The 16464-nt window shown below is 39.8% G+C and overlaps 2 protein-coding genes across 3 annotated transcripts in view; one reads left to right on the top strand and one right to left on the bottom strand.

Moving 5' to 3' along the window:
* Nucleotides 1-1507: 1507 nt before the first annotated feature.
* Nucleotides 1508-5219, top strand: gpr34l (G protein-coupled receptor 34 like). The gene is made up of 2 exons (XM_027154240.2): nucleotides 1508-1789; nucleotides 3487-5219. Exon 2 carries the CDS (start codon nucleotides 3492-3494, stop codon nucleotides 4470-4472), a length of 981 nt encoding a protein of 326 aa, XP_027010041.2. The 5' UTR covers nucleotides 1508-1789; nucleotides 3487-3491; the 3' UTR covers nucleotides 4473-5219.
* A 5692-nt stretch (nucleotides 5220-10911) lies between these two features.
* The window catches only part of LOC113647577 (V-set and immunoglobulin domain-containing protein 1-like), a 6894-nt gene continuing 1341 nt past the window's right edge, over nucleotides 10912-16464 (bottom strand). For both annotated transcript variants that reach the window (XM_027154355.2, XM_027154356.2), the window contains exons 2-7: nucleotides 15709-15869; nucleotides 14037-14244; nucleotides 13517-13672; nucleotides 12247-12363; nucleotides 11921-12050; nucleotides 10912-11238 (exon numbers count right to left, since the gene is read on the bottom strand). In XM_027154355.2, the coding sequence (XP_027010156.1) occupies nucleotides 11181-11238; nucleotides 11921-12050; nucleotides 12247-12363; nucleotides 13517-13672; nucleotides 14037-14244; nucleotides 15709-15869 (830 nt within the window). In that variant the 3' untranslated portion in view covers nucleotides 10912-11180. The remainder of the gene's footprint in view (nucleotides 11239-11920; nucleotides 12051-12246; nucleotides 12364-13516; nucleotides 13673-14036; nucleotides 14245-15708; nucleotides 15870-16464) is intronic.

Raw genomic sequence — 16464 nt, 5'->3', positions numbered from 1 at the left:
TAGTGATATGAGGTTTATTGGAATAACAGAAAATATGACACAATATGCATCAACATGAAATTAGACAGGTGCATAAATTTGGGCACCCCAACAGAAAAATCACATAAATATTTAGTAGAGCCTCCTTTAGCCTCTAGATGCTTCCTATAGCCTGTACTGAGTGTCTGGATTCTGCCTGAATGTATTTCGGACCGTTCCTCCTTACAACACATCACCAGTTCAGTTAGTTTTGATGGTTGCCGAGCACGGACAGCCCGCTTCAAATCACCCCACAGGTGTTCAATGGCTGATATTGAGTGGAATCCATGCGACCCTCAACTTTAACCAGATTCCCAGTACCGGCACTGGCCACACGGCCACACAGCATGATGGAACCTCCACCAAATGTTACTGTGGGTAGCAAAGTGTTTTTCTTGGAATGCTGTGTTATTTTGCCCCCATGCATACCGCCCCTTGTTATGGCCAGATCTTTGTTTCATCGCTCCACAACACCTTATTCCTAAATGAAGCCGGCTCGTCCAAATGTGCGTTTGCAGACCTCAAGCATCTCCGTTTGTGGCGTTTGTGCAGAAAAGGCTTCTTTCGCATCACCCTCCCGTACAGCTTCACCTTGTGCAAAGTGCGCTGAATTGTTGAACGATGCACAGTGACACCATCTGCAGCAGGTTGATGTTGTAGGTCTTTGGAGGTGGTCTGTGGTCTGTTTGTGACTGCTCTCACCATCCTTCGCCTCTCTGATATTTTACACGACCTGCCACTTCTGGCCTTAACAAGAACTGTGTCTGTGGTCTTCCATTTCCTCTCTATGTTCCTCACAGTGGACGCTGACAGCGTATATCTCTGCCATAACTTTTTGTAGTCTTCCCCTAAACAGTAATGTTGAACAATCTTTGTTTTCAGGTCATTTAAGGGGTTGTTTTCAGGCCTCCATGTTGCCACTCTTCAGAGGAGAGTCAAAGAGAACAGCAGCTTGCAATCGACCGCCTTAAATACCTTTCCTCATGATCGGATGCACCTGCATACGACTGTAACTTAAATCCCTAAAAAATTCAAGTTCATTTGGAACTTCCATCCATCCATCCATCCATCCATCCATCCATCCATCCATTCATCCATCCATCCATCCATCTTCTACCGCTTATCCGGGGCCGGGTCGCGGGGGCAGCAGTCTAAGCAGGGACGCCCAGACTTCCCTCTCCCCAGACACTTCCTCCAGCACTTCCGGGGGAATACCGAGGCGTTCCCAGGCCAGCCGAGAGACATAGTCCCTCTAGCATGTCCTAGGTCTTCCCCGAGGCCTCCTCCCGGTTGGACATGCCCGAAACACCTCCCCAGGGAGGCGTCCAGGAGGCATCCGGAACAGATGCCCGAGCCACCTCAGCTGACTCCTCTCGATGTGGAGGAGCAGCGGCTCTACTCTGAGCTCCTCTTGAGTGACCGAGCATTTGGAACTTTACACATATTTTTTATTTAGATTTAACTCATTAAAATTTTCTTTAAAAACAACATTTAAAGACTCAACATTTATATTGTTCAGTGTGTTAAATCAAACCAGACAGGAACTACTGTAAGAGGTGAAATATCTCACTAGAGTCATTTCCTCGTGACTGATAAGTTGTGGGTTGTGCTTCCCTGAACTGTTTGACCTGACACAGTTGTCGTCGCCCCCCCCTCCCCCCCCTCCTTAAATGAGCATAAAGTGAATATCAGCTGAGACGTTTCCTGCACAGAGGATTTCATCTGAACGACCTTTACTTCAGCTGCACAGTAAAGGAAGACGGTCGCAGAGGTAAGGCTGCAATCTTCAACTTTTTTTGTGAAATCGGGTGTACACTCACTCTTACATCTATACTTCTGATCTTTTTTAAATAAAACCTTTTTTTAAATATAGTTTAATGCAAACTCTGGGTGATTAAGTCACATAACAAATCTATAATGTTTTATGATTTCAGACATTCGGTTTGAGAATTTTAATTGAATTCACCAGGAGTCTCTCTCTCTCTCTCTCTCTCTCTCTCTCTCTCTCTCTCTCTCTCTCTCTCTCTCTCTCTCTCTCTCTCTCTCTCTCTCTCTCTCTCTCTCTTTCTTTTTTTTCTGGCCAGCAATTAAAAATGTTAATTTTAGGATTCTTGCAAGCCGTGACCACATCATTCCACATTTATTGTAACACAAAATCTTGTGAACCACAGAGCAACAAACGGATAAGAAGAGAAATAGTAAGCGATCGCACCAAGAGGAGAGAGGCGCGAGAGATGAGAGAGAGCAGAGAGAGAGAGAGAGAGCAGAGGAGAGAGTAGAGATGAGAGAGAGAGCGAGAACATACAGTGGAATCTTTAGCGCTCTTCTCACGCGAGAGCTTCTTCTAGCTCAGCTCTTTCTCTCTCCTTTCTATTTGGCTCTTCTAGCTCTCCCATGCTTTCTCCATGCAGGAGAGAGAGAGAGAGCAGAGCAAAGAGGAGATCGATGAGAGAGAAGTAAGAGAGGGCGAGAGAGTTGTAGTAGAGAGGGGAGAGAGAGAGAAAAAAGGAGGCAGAGAGAGAGAGAGAGAGAGAGAGGAGCGAGAGAGAGACAGAGGAGAGAGAGAGAGAGGAGGAGAGCATGAGCGAGAGAGAGCGCGAGAGACGAGAGCAGTAGAGAGCAGAGCGAGCGAAAAAAGAGCGAGAGAGAGCGAGAGCGACGTAGCGCTAGAGAGCGCAACGCGAGAGAGCGATAGAGAGAGAGAGAACGAGAGCGAAAAACCTGCTCTCTCTCACTTCTACACCCACATGCTCTCTCTCTCTCCCCCCACATGCTCTCTCTCTCTCTCTCTCTCTCTCTCTCTCTCTCTCTCTCTCTTTCTCTTTCTCTCTCTCTCTCTCTTTCTCTCTCTCTTTCTTTTTTTTCTGGCCAGCGATTAAAAATGTTCATTTTAGGATTCCTGCAAGCCGTGACCACATCATTCCACATTTATTGTAACACAACTTGTAAACCCATATGCAACAAATACATATGATCTTTTTCGAGAAGTTCACCAGCCGGTTGTCGAAGGATTAGCAGAGCTAGATGTATGGAGAAACTCCTACGCTAGTGCGAATAACACGCCTGCGTTGAGAAAATCGAAAATTGTCTGTAGTTTTGCTAACACTGAAACTCCTCCCTCTTTATCATTTCAGTTTGAATGCCTTCAAAATGTTTCCACATTTTTTTTTCTAAAATATATTTCATCAATCAACAACCCCAAAAAGTAATGACACCGATTTCACCTGAATTATAGAATTTAAAAATAGTTTTTATAAAAAAAAAAGCTTTCCAAGGAGTCTAACATAGAACTCCAGGGTTCTTAACAAAACCCAGAGGATCCCTCGTTTTAAGAGTGTGTGCAGATTTAAATGACTTTTATTGTGTCTGTGGTAAAAATCGTTCCAGTGGTTCAATTATGACGTCTAAATGATTTGTGCTTCTTTAATAAATTAAATCCTGTTAAAAATCTCTGGCTCTGCTCCACAGGCACGATGTCTTTGGGACGAAACTCCAGCAATGATACCTGTGAGATTGAGGATAGAGTCGTGTCACTCTTCTTGCCCATCAGCTACAGCATCATTTGCTGTTTTGGGCTCCTCAGCAACACCTTCAGCATCTTTGTTTTCTTCGTGCGACGCCATGCCGATAGCTCCATGGCGGTGTATATGCGTCACCTGACGCTGGCTGACTCCCTCTTGGTCATGAGTTTGCCCCTGAGGATCTACTACCATAACAAGCAGGGCCCTTTCTTCCTGTGTAAAGTGGTGGGTGTCTTCTTCTACATTAACATGTATGCCAGCATCTCCTTCCTCAGTCTGATCAGCCTGGACCGCTACCTGAAGATCGTTAAGCCTGTGTGGGTCTTTCGGGTACAGAAGGTGCTGTGGAGCCGCATAGCCAGCTTCATCATCTGGGTGGTTCTTTTCGTAGGAACTGCCATTTTTTTTGTTAGTAACAAGCAGAATCACCCGTGTGACAAGATCTGCTTCCATTTTCACAATAAAGGGCTGTTAGCCAGTAGCATCAACCTGTCTGTCGTGGCGCTCTTTTTTGGCTTATTCCTTGTGTTCATCGTTTTCTACGTGAAGATTGCGCTGAAGCTCAGAACCGTAGAGATGGGAAAAAGTGACCCGAACGCACCAAACCAGAAGAAGAGACTGGTTCTGAAAACGTTCCTGGTGCCCGTGATATTCACGCTGTGCTTCCTGCCGTACCATTTGGTCCGAGTGCCCTACATTCTGGCTCAGATGGACGTCATCAAGGAACTACAGAGTAAGCAGCTGTTACACATCTGGAATGAAAGCACCCTGCTTCTATCGGCGCTAAACAGCTGCCTGGACCCAATCATTTACTACTTCCTGTCCAGTATATACAGGAAGACGATCCTATGTGCCATCCAGGGCAAGTTTAAAACCGCGTATGACCTGAACAGGAGACGGATCAGTATTAATCGATCCATTACGGAAATTTAGCTCAAAGGACTTAATATTGATATTTGTATTTGTAGGATGTGGTAGCACAGTGGTCAAGGTGTTGGGCTACTGATCGGAAGGTCATAGGTTTGAACCCCAGGTCCACGAAGCTGCCGCTGCTGGGCCCCTGAGCAAGGCCCTTAACCTTCAGTTGCTCGATTGTAAGTCACTCTGGATAAGGGTGACTGCTAAATGCCATAAATGTAATATTTCTGATCTGTACAATATTTTATTTTAAATTCTGATATGCTTTTAGATTATATAAGTTATGTAAAGGTTTTATAGATATAACTTATGGACTCACGTAACCTTTCCCTATGATTCAGACCTGACCTTTTCCTCTGGAGTTTCTGATGACGATTAGATTTGACATTTTTAAAAATGTTTTTGTGCTAAATTCTGCACTTTGTAGCCCTGTTGTAGTCTGTAAATATATCGTGATGAAAATGATCAGTAGGGTCGTGATGGCTGCAGCATCATCATCCAAAACCTCCTCTTGGGAATTTCCCACTGAATGCGACATGCTTCATCTTTCAGTTTTTGTTTTTTTCCTGTGGACGAACTGGAGTCGAGGATGTGTTCGGCATGACAGTCATATTTAATGTACATTACTGTAGAAAGGTGTGTATATAGACCTATTTATAGATTTATAGTAATATATCATGTTATCGTATATTTTTTTATATTCTGATTGACTTTTTTTTATGTTTTAAGGCAGATAAAGTCATGAAAAAATAAAAAATCTAAATAAAACATGGTGTCTTGTAATGATTCTCAGGTCCTTCATTAAAAAAAACAAACAGCTTCCTGAAGATGGATATTTTAGATCTGTTTATTGTCTGTAAGCGAAACAGTGAATTGTTTAGTATTGACTTTGTTTAGAAGGAAAAATGCTATAAATGCTATAAACTTTAGCATTAACATGTCATAAAAACAAAAACAAATCACCAATGGTACTTAACACACAGCAAACATATATAAGCGATTCATTAACATTCAATTCAATTCAACTCAAGTTTATTTGTATAGCGCTTTTTACAATAGACATTGTCTCAAAGCAGCTTTACAGAACATAAATACAGAGCAGAAGGTAAACATAATTAATGATAAAGGAAATAACGAATAATAAAAGAAATAAGAATTAACAGAATAAAAATTCTAGATTATTATTAGATGTATATAGTTCACAATGTGTATGTATTTATTCCCCTATGAGCAAGTCTGAGGTGACTCAGGCAGCAGTGGCGAGGAAAAACTCCCTTAAATTGGTAAAGGCAGAAACCTTGAGAGGAACCGGACTCAAGGGGGAACCCATCCTCATATGGGTGACACTGGGGGTGTGATTGTAATATACGTCTGACATCTGATTTGTTTATTAACTTTATTCATGATTTAATTAATGATGTAATTAATCTTTGCTCATCTTTAATATTAGAGATCACTTAGATGTAAAAAGTTCATAATGACATTATTCATTATGATTATGTGTCATAAACCCTTTAAAAACCTTAAACTATTATCTATACTATTAACGTAAATTTGCATCTTATTAGACTTTCTGTAATATATGATCTTTCGCATCTAGCATCAGTTGATAACTTTTTATTTGTTCCATTCATTATCACTAGCTGGGTATAAAGAGCAAAAAAAAAAAAAGTTGATCAGCGATAAAAACATTGACATGTGTTCAGCCTTTTTATTTATCTCTCTTTGTGCATAAAAAATTAGCTGAATAGAGAATTGAATTGAATTAACTGTAGCCCAACATCTGAAAAACATATTCCCTCAGCTCTCACTGCGGTGATGAGGTTTACTTCCCTCTGACAATCTTTATAATATACCTTACAATATAAAAAAAACACACCGTCTGTAATCACCAGCGGACCTCTATTTATTTTCGCTTGTTGCAGTTCCATGTTTGACCGCTAGGGGTAACGATAACTATGGAGAAGAATGCAACAATGAGCATGAAACCTTATCATCACATAACATCTGGAAAGGTGAGCAACTTTGACAAAACTATGATATTTGACAGAAATAAGCATCTTTAAAAAAAAAAATTAAATAAAACAATTAATAAATAAATAACATTTGTGGTCACGAACGAGATATAATTAAGATTTTGAACGGAATGAGGGGTCACGGTGGCTTAGTGGTTAGCATGTTTGCCTCACGCCTCCAGGGTTCGGGGTTCGATTCCCACCTCCGCCTTGTGTGTGTGGAGTTTGCATGTTCTCCCCGTGCCTCGGGAGTACCCCTCCGGGTACTCCGGTTTCCTCCCCCGGTCCAAAGACATGCATGGTAGGTTGATTGGCATCTCTGGAAAATTATCCGTAGTGTGTGTGTGTGTGTGTGTGTGTGTGTGTGTGAGTGAATGAGAGTGTGTGTGTGGCCTGTGATGGGTTGGCACTCCGTCCAGGGTGTATCCTGCCTCGATGCCCTATGACGCCTGAGATAGGCACAGGCTCCCCGTGACCCGAGAAGTTCGGATAAGCGGTAGGAGATGAATGAATGAATGAACGGAATGTGAATGAGGACTAAAGCAATAAATAAGACGTTAAATGTTGACCTTTTATATTTTTATATGCTTGTTTATATTTAAAAGTAAGAGAAAATGTTTTTTTGTGTTTATATTGTTTTATATGTCTTGCCTCTTCTTGTTTTATATTTCTATTCACATTCCGTTTATATCGTCTAACGCGATCGTCTCTTTGTTCTCTCCTGAAAGATTTTGGACTTTCGCTTGACTGCATTTTCAGCTGAATTCTTTCACTTGTTACTGAGTTTAAAAGAGTTTAACATCTGTACACTATCTACACTTTTACATAAGAAGAACGTCTCCACACTTCATCCTTACAGCATAGACAAATGAATTTAGAGAAAAGAAACTTTGCTTCTTCGCGTGAAGAAATCAGTACCGGTTCATAATAATCTTTCTTTTTCCGATAACGAACGATCTTACGCATTAAATCACATGCACTAAATGAAAATGAAGTGAAAAAGTGAGATCGATTGTTATTAGAAAAAAAAGAGAGCGTATTATCATTAACTGTTACCGATTTCTTCATCGTCCCTGTTGCTTAAGATCCTCTCTTTTTTTTTTTTTTTTGCAGTGATGCTGACAGGCTCTGAAAGTAAAAAGAAAATGTATACTGTGTTAGATTTTATCTCTTTTCTTATCACAACATCACTGATGATTTGCTAAAGAAATGCAGAGTGCAGAGAGTTGCGGTTGGAACTGAAAGTCGAAAGTGAGACAGAAAAATTCCCAGTCTTGTATAATGCTTATAAGGAGCACTTTTGAAGGTTTGTTGAAAGGCCAAAGACAGCAGACTGTCGCAAAACTTCTGACTAAAGTAGAAATAAAGGTACCACAATAACAACAAATAAATACAGACACCTGATTATCTCAGGCAGGGATTTTTTTTGTCCTCCAGCACTTACGTTGCTCATCAACCAGATCTTCATGAACATTGAATCCAAAACTACAATAAAATATAGACTTAGGATCGTGTCAAGTGTACAGTAAGTACAGACGGAGTGGATGATGGATGTAAGGCACTGTACGTTGTAAAGCCTGTGAGAGGGACATGAGGAATATAAAGAGCAAGATATCTTTTCAGTGACGTTTTTTATTAAACAAAAACAAAAAAAATCTTTCACTTTTTGGGCAGGTTTCAGGTCTTTTATGTGGTTTCTGAGACACGCCTGCTGTACTGTATCACAAGTACGTCACCCGAGCTGCTGGACCTGCTTCACGTTCTTTTTAGACATCGGACGGGACACGTCCACAGAACATACCATCCTAGTACTGGCGTGTCTTTTAATAATGAGCTATTGTGATATTAACAACAGACGGAGAAGAAGAGAGCGCGGCCCGGTGTGGCGGGAAGCCGAGTCGAGCCTTCAGAAGAAGTGTGTGTTCCTGTGTGATGCGGTTCTGCACATCTGCTTCCATTTCCTACACACCATCACACCATCTATGTATTTCCCCTTTCTGCAATACGCACAGGGTATTTTTTCAAACGTCATATTTCACACGTCATGTGGTAAGTGATACGTTTTTACTGTCAGTCTGACATTTTCAGAAACCAATCTAGTTGGAATTGAGACAAAAGAACATCTGTTTATGACAGTAAATCATCCAGTGCATCTTAGGGTTATTAAAAAATAAACTCTAAGATGCACCTTAGATTTGAAGACTAGCCTTATACGGTACTAAGCTTTTTTTGATAGTTAGCAAGTAAGCAAACTCCATAAATTGGGACTTGTTGTCACATGTGATGTGAATAACGTTGATGATCACGTTACAGATCTCGTTCAGCTTCATGGAGATGGTGTTTCCTAACAATGGTGTCTTTTATCAGGATAATGTGGCCTTCTACTCTGCAAACAGGGTTCAGGAACGGCTTGAGGAATCACCTCACACCACGCGGGTCTAACACCTACACTGGATCCTCACATCGCCCGAACAGGTCGACAGAGGGTTCTTCATGGGTACCTGCACCTCCACTTGCAGATTGATTCTGAACTTTCTCACCAACAGACCTCAATCTGTTAGTTTGGGCAAACAGGTATCCTCAAACATCATTCTGAACACTGGTACCCCACAGGGCTGTGTTCTCAGCCCACTGCTCTACTCCCTGTTTACCCACGACAATGCTCCTCTGCTTAAACCCAACATCTTAATCAAGTATGCAGATGACACCACCATGGTCGGCCAGATCGGCAACAACGACGAATCGGCCTACAGGGAAGAGATCCGAAGCCTGACAACATGGTGTGCCATCAACATCCTGACCCTCAATGCCACAAAGACTAAAGAGCTCATCGTGGACTTTAGGTAATCTAACAGCAGGAGATATTCCCCAGTCTACATCGAAGGAACTGAGGTAGAGCTGGTCTCCGGCTTTCAGTTCTTGTGAGTTCACATCTCTGAGGATCTGTCCTGGCACCAGAACACTTCAGCTCTGGTTAGGAAGGCACAACAACGCCTGTACTTCTTGAGGAGTCTTAAAAAAGCTCATCTGTCCCCAGGGATTTTAACGAGTTTCACATTTTTTCAGTGCCATAGCTTTGTTTATGTGTATGTTTACATAAATACAGTACCTACAGTATATACGACATGCTGTACACATGCTGCGTATTTATCTGCTCTTGTCTATTTGCACAATTGCTGCTCTCTGCACTTTTGGTAGATGCCAAACTTTGCTGTGTTCCTGTACTATGCAATGACAATAAAGTTCTATCTATCTATCTATCTATCTATCTATCTATCTATCTATCTATCTATCTATCTATCTATCTATCTATCTATCTATCTATCTATCTATCTATCTATCTATCTATCTATCTATCTATCTATCTATCTATTTATCTGTCTGTCTGTCTGTCTGTCAACAGTCAGTCTATCTATCCATCCATTTGTCCCTCTCTCTAAGTATCTATCCATTAATACATATCTATCTATCTATCTATCTATCTATCTATCTATCTATCTATCTATCTATCTATCTATCTATCTATCTATCTATCTATCTATCTATCTGTCTGTCTGTCTGTCAAGTCAGTCTATCTATCCATCCAATTGTTCCTCTATCTATGTATCTATCCATTAATACACATCCGTTTTTCTATCTATCTATCTATCTATCTATCTATCTATCTATCTATCTATCTATCTATCTATCTATCTATCTATCTATCTATCTATCTATCTATCTATCACCAAGGTGTTGACTCTACCTCCAGATTCCCAACGATTGATCATTAAGACTCTTCTCTGTTCTGGTACCGAGGTACTAATGGTCCCCATTCTTCTAGATGTTCAAACAGCTCAGTCAGACATCTGGCTCTCTTCAAACCATCTGTAAAGTCGTACTTCTTTCTAAAATACCTAAACTAGCACTTGCTGAATATAGACCGATGGTTTATCATTCTGTATCACAATATCAATGTGATTTACTTCTGTAACTCGCTCTGGTGAAGGACGTCCACCACGGCATGTAAACGTATCCAATCCACAGAGGCTTCACCTCATGACTGCTAACGTCTTGCTAACGTCTGCTAACCACAGCACACCTTCAGAAGTGTTGCGGAGTCCAGCATTCAACGACACAAAGAGAACCTACACCATATCGAGCAGGTGATTTTAATGTTAATTTAATATTAATGTCAGTGTACGCTCCATAAAGTTCACCTTATATGTCTGTAATTACTGATCGCTCAGCTGAAATGTTCCACCTGGCATTAATAGAGAGTCTGATCTGTTGATATGTTCAGTTAATCAGATAAGATTTCAACTGCTTAGTGAATCATTCTGAGAAGAGTAAAAGTCCCGCAATAGTAATAATACGTTTTTACATAATTAGTGTGAACATTTCTGAAGAATTGAACAATGTTCACTAACCCTGTGAACAAAGTAATGTTCAAAAGTGAATTTCGATAACAATTCGGTTTATTCTTTTTTTTTTTAATTGACAAAAGCGATACACAAGAGAAACATTTCTTGGTAGAAAAAAACATAAGACGTCGATTTTCCACACGTCGCCGGATCGATGCCCACACGAAACCCTGAGCGATGTCAGTGCGTTTAAATCCAAATTACAGAAACATCATTCAGGTTGTTTATCTAAAGTTAAAAAAATACACAAAAAAACTAAATGCTAAAAAAACTTTCTTTGTGTTTTATCTCAGACACGTAGGGACTCATTCCGGGACGGTGTCCTGCGGAGGGACCGCTTTATAGTTCACCGCAGCTTGTGGCCTGTAAACAAAATACAAAACAAATAAAAATGTCTTAAATCTTTGGCATCTATTTACTTTTCTTATAATTAATTATTCATTAAAATGATAAAATGTAGGAGAAGCAGATAAGTAAATTTGCTGAGTATAAAAGTGAGAGAACAACGAAAATCTGCGATTTTCCTCATTTTAAAACAGATCATTTTTTTTTAGAAATGTGAGAAATGTACAACAACAACAACAACAAAGATTCCAGTATTGCGATATAAATCGTGTTAACTTGGTGGAGGTGGGAAACGAACCCCCAACTCTAAAGGTGTGAGGCGAACGTGCTAACCACTAAGCCACCGTGCCCCCCCTCATTCCGTTCAAAATCTTAATTATCTCGTTCGTGACCACAAATGTTATTTATTTGTATATTACTGGAGTCTTTGTTATTTGTAACCCATGTGCGTATTGGTAGAAATTAATTAAATAAATTCTACTTTTATGGCCGATGATATCGTCAGTCCGTAAAAAACCGTGTATTTAGTACGAGGAGATTTCCGACCGCTCCGCATACGAAGCAAATTAGCGACCGATCTATTTTTAAATCATAAGGATTTTTTAAACCCACAATTAAACTTAATAGTTAATAGGAAACCGACACGTAATAATTAGGGATTAATTAATTATTATTATAATCTCGTCAGTAGGAGACTCACTCGCTAGCCTTGGCTGCGTTGTATTTCTTCTTTTTCAGATGATGAGCGATGAACCACACCAGCAGCACGATGAAGGCGACACACAGCAGGGCTCCAATCACCGCGCCTGCGATCACTGCGTCGTTCATGTCTGGACGAGAAGATTTAACAAGCTCATTAACGCTAACACTAACGGCTCTGTCATCTGGAGGAAGTGTGTGAAGGAATCTTAAATTATGCCATGAATCAATAACTGTACACACACACACACACACACACACACACACACACACACACACACACACACACACACACACACACACACACACACACACAAAGGAAGCTACCTGAGTTCAGATCAATGGTGCAGGTAGAGGAGCCCACGATGTTGGAGGCGTTGCACTGATACTTTCCAAATTCAAACTGAGAAATGTTCCTGATGTATAGAATCCCGGTTTGTACGTCTACAGCAAAAAAAAAAAGAAAAAAAAAAGCAAAATTTAGATGTACACCTTCATTCATTCATTCATTCATTCATTTTCTACCGCTTATCCGAACTTCTCGGGTCACGGGGAGCCTGTGCCTATCTCAGGCGTCATCGGGCATCGAGGCAGGATACACCCTGGACGGAGTGCCAACCAATCACAGGGCACACACACACACACTCACACACTCACACACTACAGACAATTTTCCAGCGATGCCAATCAACCTACCATGCATGTCTTTGGACCGGGGGAGGAAACCTGAGTCCCCGGAGGAAACCCCCGAGGCACGGGGAGAACATGCAAACTCTACACACACAAGGCGGAGGAGGGAATCAAACCAACGACCCTGGAGGTGTGAAGCGAACGTGCTAACCACTAAGCCACTAAGCCACCATGCCCCCTTGTACACCTTCACATTCATACAGTTATCAAACCAGCCAATCACGTGCCACATGAGAGCACAGAATCATGTAGATAAGGGTTCAAGGTAAACAGCATGAGTTTAGCGCTGAGAAATGAACCGCAGACTGCGATCAGGACTGGATTTAACTACAACTTAACCAAATCAAATTTAATCCACAGTGAAGACATTTTAAATTCTTCAGTCTCAGAACTTGGGACCGATCACGTCCACAATCGACAGCAACAACATGTGTGTCAAATTGTCACTTGTTTAGTGTGAACGCAGTTTTGCCCTTTTCCCTGTTTATACAGTAACTTCTGTGTCTGGTGTTTAAAATACGCCCTCTAGTGGCAATAATCAGACATTGCGAGCACTATTCTGTCACATCTATTTGTACCTGTATCTCGGATAAAACATAAACTGTATAGAATTATGAGTAATATATATGTTATGTTATGGATAAGTAGTTAGTTGTCAAGTATGAATATGTTCTGCTCTAATTCTAATGAGATAGCAAAAGAACAGGCAGAGAAAAAAGCTGCATCTCTCTCTCTCTCTCTCTCTCTCTCTCTCTCTCTCTCTCTCTCTCTCTCTCTCTCTCTCTCTCTCTCTCTCTCTCTCTCTCTCTCTCTCTCTCTCTCCCCATGCGCTCTCTCTCTCTCTCTCTCTCTCTCTCTCTCTCTCTCTCTCTCTCTCTCTCTCTTTCACACACACACACACACGCACTTGTAATGCCCTTCACTTGTTTGCTGGTCCCTTGATCAAGCACGGTCCAGTTGTATGCAGGGGAGGGGCTTCCTTTCTCTGAGTGGCAGGTGAGTGTGACCAGGTGACCCGTCGACACGTCTCCATGTACAGCACAGAACGGCTGTGACGGCGCCTCTTCAAGAAGACAAAAACAACATGTTTTACAGCATTACAGTGAGGTGATACAGATGATACCTACACCATCATTCTTCTGATAAACACTTTTACCATCAAGCTACTTAATGATATCCGAATTTATCAGCGCTAGTAATGATAGTATTCTTGAAGAAACTTCAAACAGCTACACCTTTATTTTCATTACATTTCTGAGTGTAAGAATCAAAGCTGTGTGTTACGTATGACACGTCACAAACAGACAAGTACGGTGTAAAAGCCTTTTGGAGATTATAAACTCTATAAAATATAGAACATTTGAATGATATACATATTTGAAGCTGTTTTATCCAAATAGGTTCCTAAGTAGTAGAAGCTGTGATACCAAACACGTGGACCCTGACGTTAGCCTCGGTGGTGCCCTCGATATCGGGGAGGTTGTGGACTTCACACGTGTAGGTTCCGGCGTCTGCGGTCTGCATGTTGCTGATGGAGATGGATGCGTTCATGTCGATTCCCATTTTTGAAAGGACTTTCAGCCTGTTCTGGAAATTTTGACCAATCACGTAATTTCCTGACTGATAATAGAACACCTAAAAGTAATAAAAAAAATAAAGATCAACAGAATGTCCACATTTAATCTCTTTACCTTACTTGTGTTGACATGCGTTATTAATGTTTAGTAACACAATGATTTAAACCACAATGTATAAAGGTATAAAGTGTATATAATGTTTATGTAGTGTTATATAGTGTTTATGTGGTGTTATAGTGTTTATGTGGTGTTATATATTGTTTATGTAGTGTTATATACTGTTTATGTAGTGTTATATACTGTTTATGTAGTGTTATATAGTGTTTATGTAGTGTTATATAGTGTTTATGTAGTGTTATATACTGTTTATGTAGTGTTATATAGTGTTTATGTGGTGTTATAGTGTTTATGTGGTGTTATATAGTGTTTATGTAGTGTTATATAGTCTTTATGTGGTGTTATATAGTGTTTATGTAGTGTTATATAGTCTTTATGTGGTGTTATATAGTGTTTATGTGGTGTTATATAGTGTTTATGTAGTGTTATATAGTGTTTATGTAGTGTTATATAGTGTTTATGTGGTGTTATATAGTGTTTATGTAGTGTTATATAGTGTTTATGTGGTGTTATATAGTGTTTATGTAGTGTTATATAGTGTTTATGTGGTGTTATATACTGTTTATGTAGTGTTATATAGTGTTTATGTAGTGTTATATAGTGTTTATGTGGTGTTATATAGTGTTTATTTAGTGTTATATAGTGTTTATGTAGTGTTATATAGTGTTTATGTGGTGTTATATAGTGTTTATGTAGTGTTATATAGTGTTTATGTGGTGTTATATAGTGTTTATGTAGTGTTATATAGTGTTTATGTAGTGTTATATAGTGTTTATGTAGCTCTGTGTGTAACGTAATGATCACAGCGTTGTTCTGTTGTGTTTCCTTCTTTACTTACTTATGTTTGTAGCTGAGATTTTTTTCAAACACCAAAAATAAAAATAAAAAAATGATTACATCATTTTGATTGCATTGCATCTTGTTTATTAAGGTTACATAACGTTAGTTAACTTTTATAACATTTCTTAATTCACTAATATACACTGACTATTAACTATTTTTACCAGCAAACTGGTGAGATGTTTTTATTCTGTCTTTAAGTCTGATCTAAAATGAGTCAGAATTCTAAATACACTGAATTTTAGTGTCTGAGAGAAATCTGAGCTGCTTTTTAGATGAACAAACACTCGGAGCTCAGAGAGCAGAAATGGGTTCGATATCAACATTTACTCTGAAGATACAAACATCTGTGTGGAAGAAAAAAGAAGCGTTTTTGTTTTTCTGGATCTTTTCTATAAATCTATCACCTCTGGTGTTGTAGAGAAAAACAGAAATAGTGATGAAACTCTACACATTAACTTAAAGTTCAAGTCCTGAGTGTCTACTTTCATACGAGCTTCATATTAACATGACATGAGGAAGACGTTCAGTGTTCTTTCGCTTCTCAGCTGACATTAAAACTCACCGGTTCCGGAGTCTCAGAGCGCCACGGATAGAGGGACCACTGGACCATGAGATTGTTCAAGGGCTGATTGGTGAAAAAATTGCAACCAAGGCTTGCCATCTGACCAATGGTGACATTGAGAACCTTTGGAGAAACCTGCACTGTGATGGCCACACTGCCACCTACAGTGTACACAGCAAACATATGCAAATTTAGTGAAATGTGTAAAAAGCGGCACTTCTTTACAAAAGGAGTTTAATCGTGATTTTTTTTGCACTGTAAGACATAAACGATAACATTTTATAGTCATTCTTTAGGGAACGACTGATAAATAAAGACCTTTTGAAGGAAAGCTATCGTTTTTTTTTTAACCGCCAAAACTTCAAGCACGTGGTTCGTCTTTTTTTTTAATGAGAACATTATTAAAACTCCTGTTTATATTCAACATTAAAAAGCCTTCCTCGTGAGATCCGAGGGAAAAAAATCATCCTCAAATCCCAGGTTCAACCAGACTGGATTTATATGTCCAAAAATAAATAAATAAAAAATCCCCACAGGTTACACACCTCTGTGCTCAGTCTCAGGTCTTACACACTAAATCAATTGCAATCAGTTATAACTTCATGTGAAGAATAATCACGTAGGGTTTTTTTTATTCAGGAGCAGAAATGCATTGTAATTAAAACTGAAAATAAAATAAAATAAAAATAATAATTGGCAGAGAAGGAAGGAAAGAAAAAAGAAAGACAGAACGGGTGAAGTCCGGTGTGGACGTTA

The sequence above is a fragment of the Tachysurus fulvidraco genome, chromosome 21 (assembly GCF_022655615.1).
Source record: "Tachysurus fulvidraco isolate hzauxx_2018 chromosome 21, HZAU_PFXX_2.0, whole genome shotgun sequence".
NCBI lineage: Eukaryota > Metazoa > Chordata > Actinopteri > Siluriformes > Bagridae > Tachysurus > Tachysurus fulvidraco.
The sequence above is the reverse complement of the archived record's forward strand: the minus strand, read 5'-3'. Positions and strand labels throughout refer to the sequence as shown.

Excerpts from the sequence above, each read along its gene's own strand:
- gpr34l (XM_027154240.2), top strand. The coding sequence starts at position 3,492 with ATGTCTTTGGGACGAAACTCCAGCAATGATACCTGTGAGATTGAGGAT.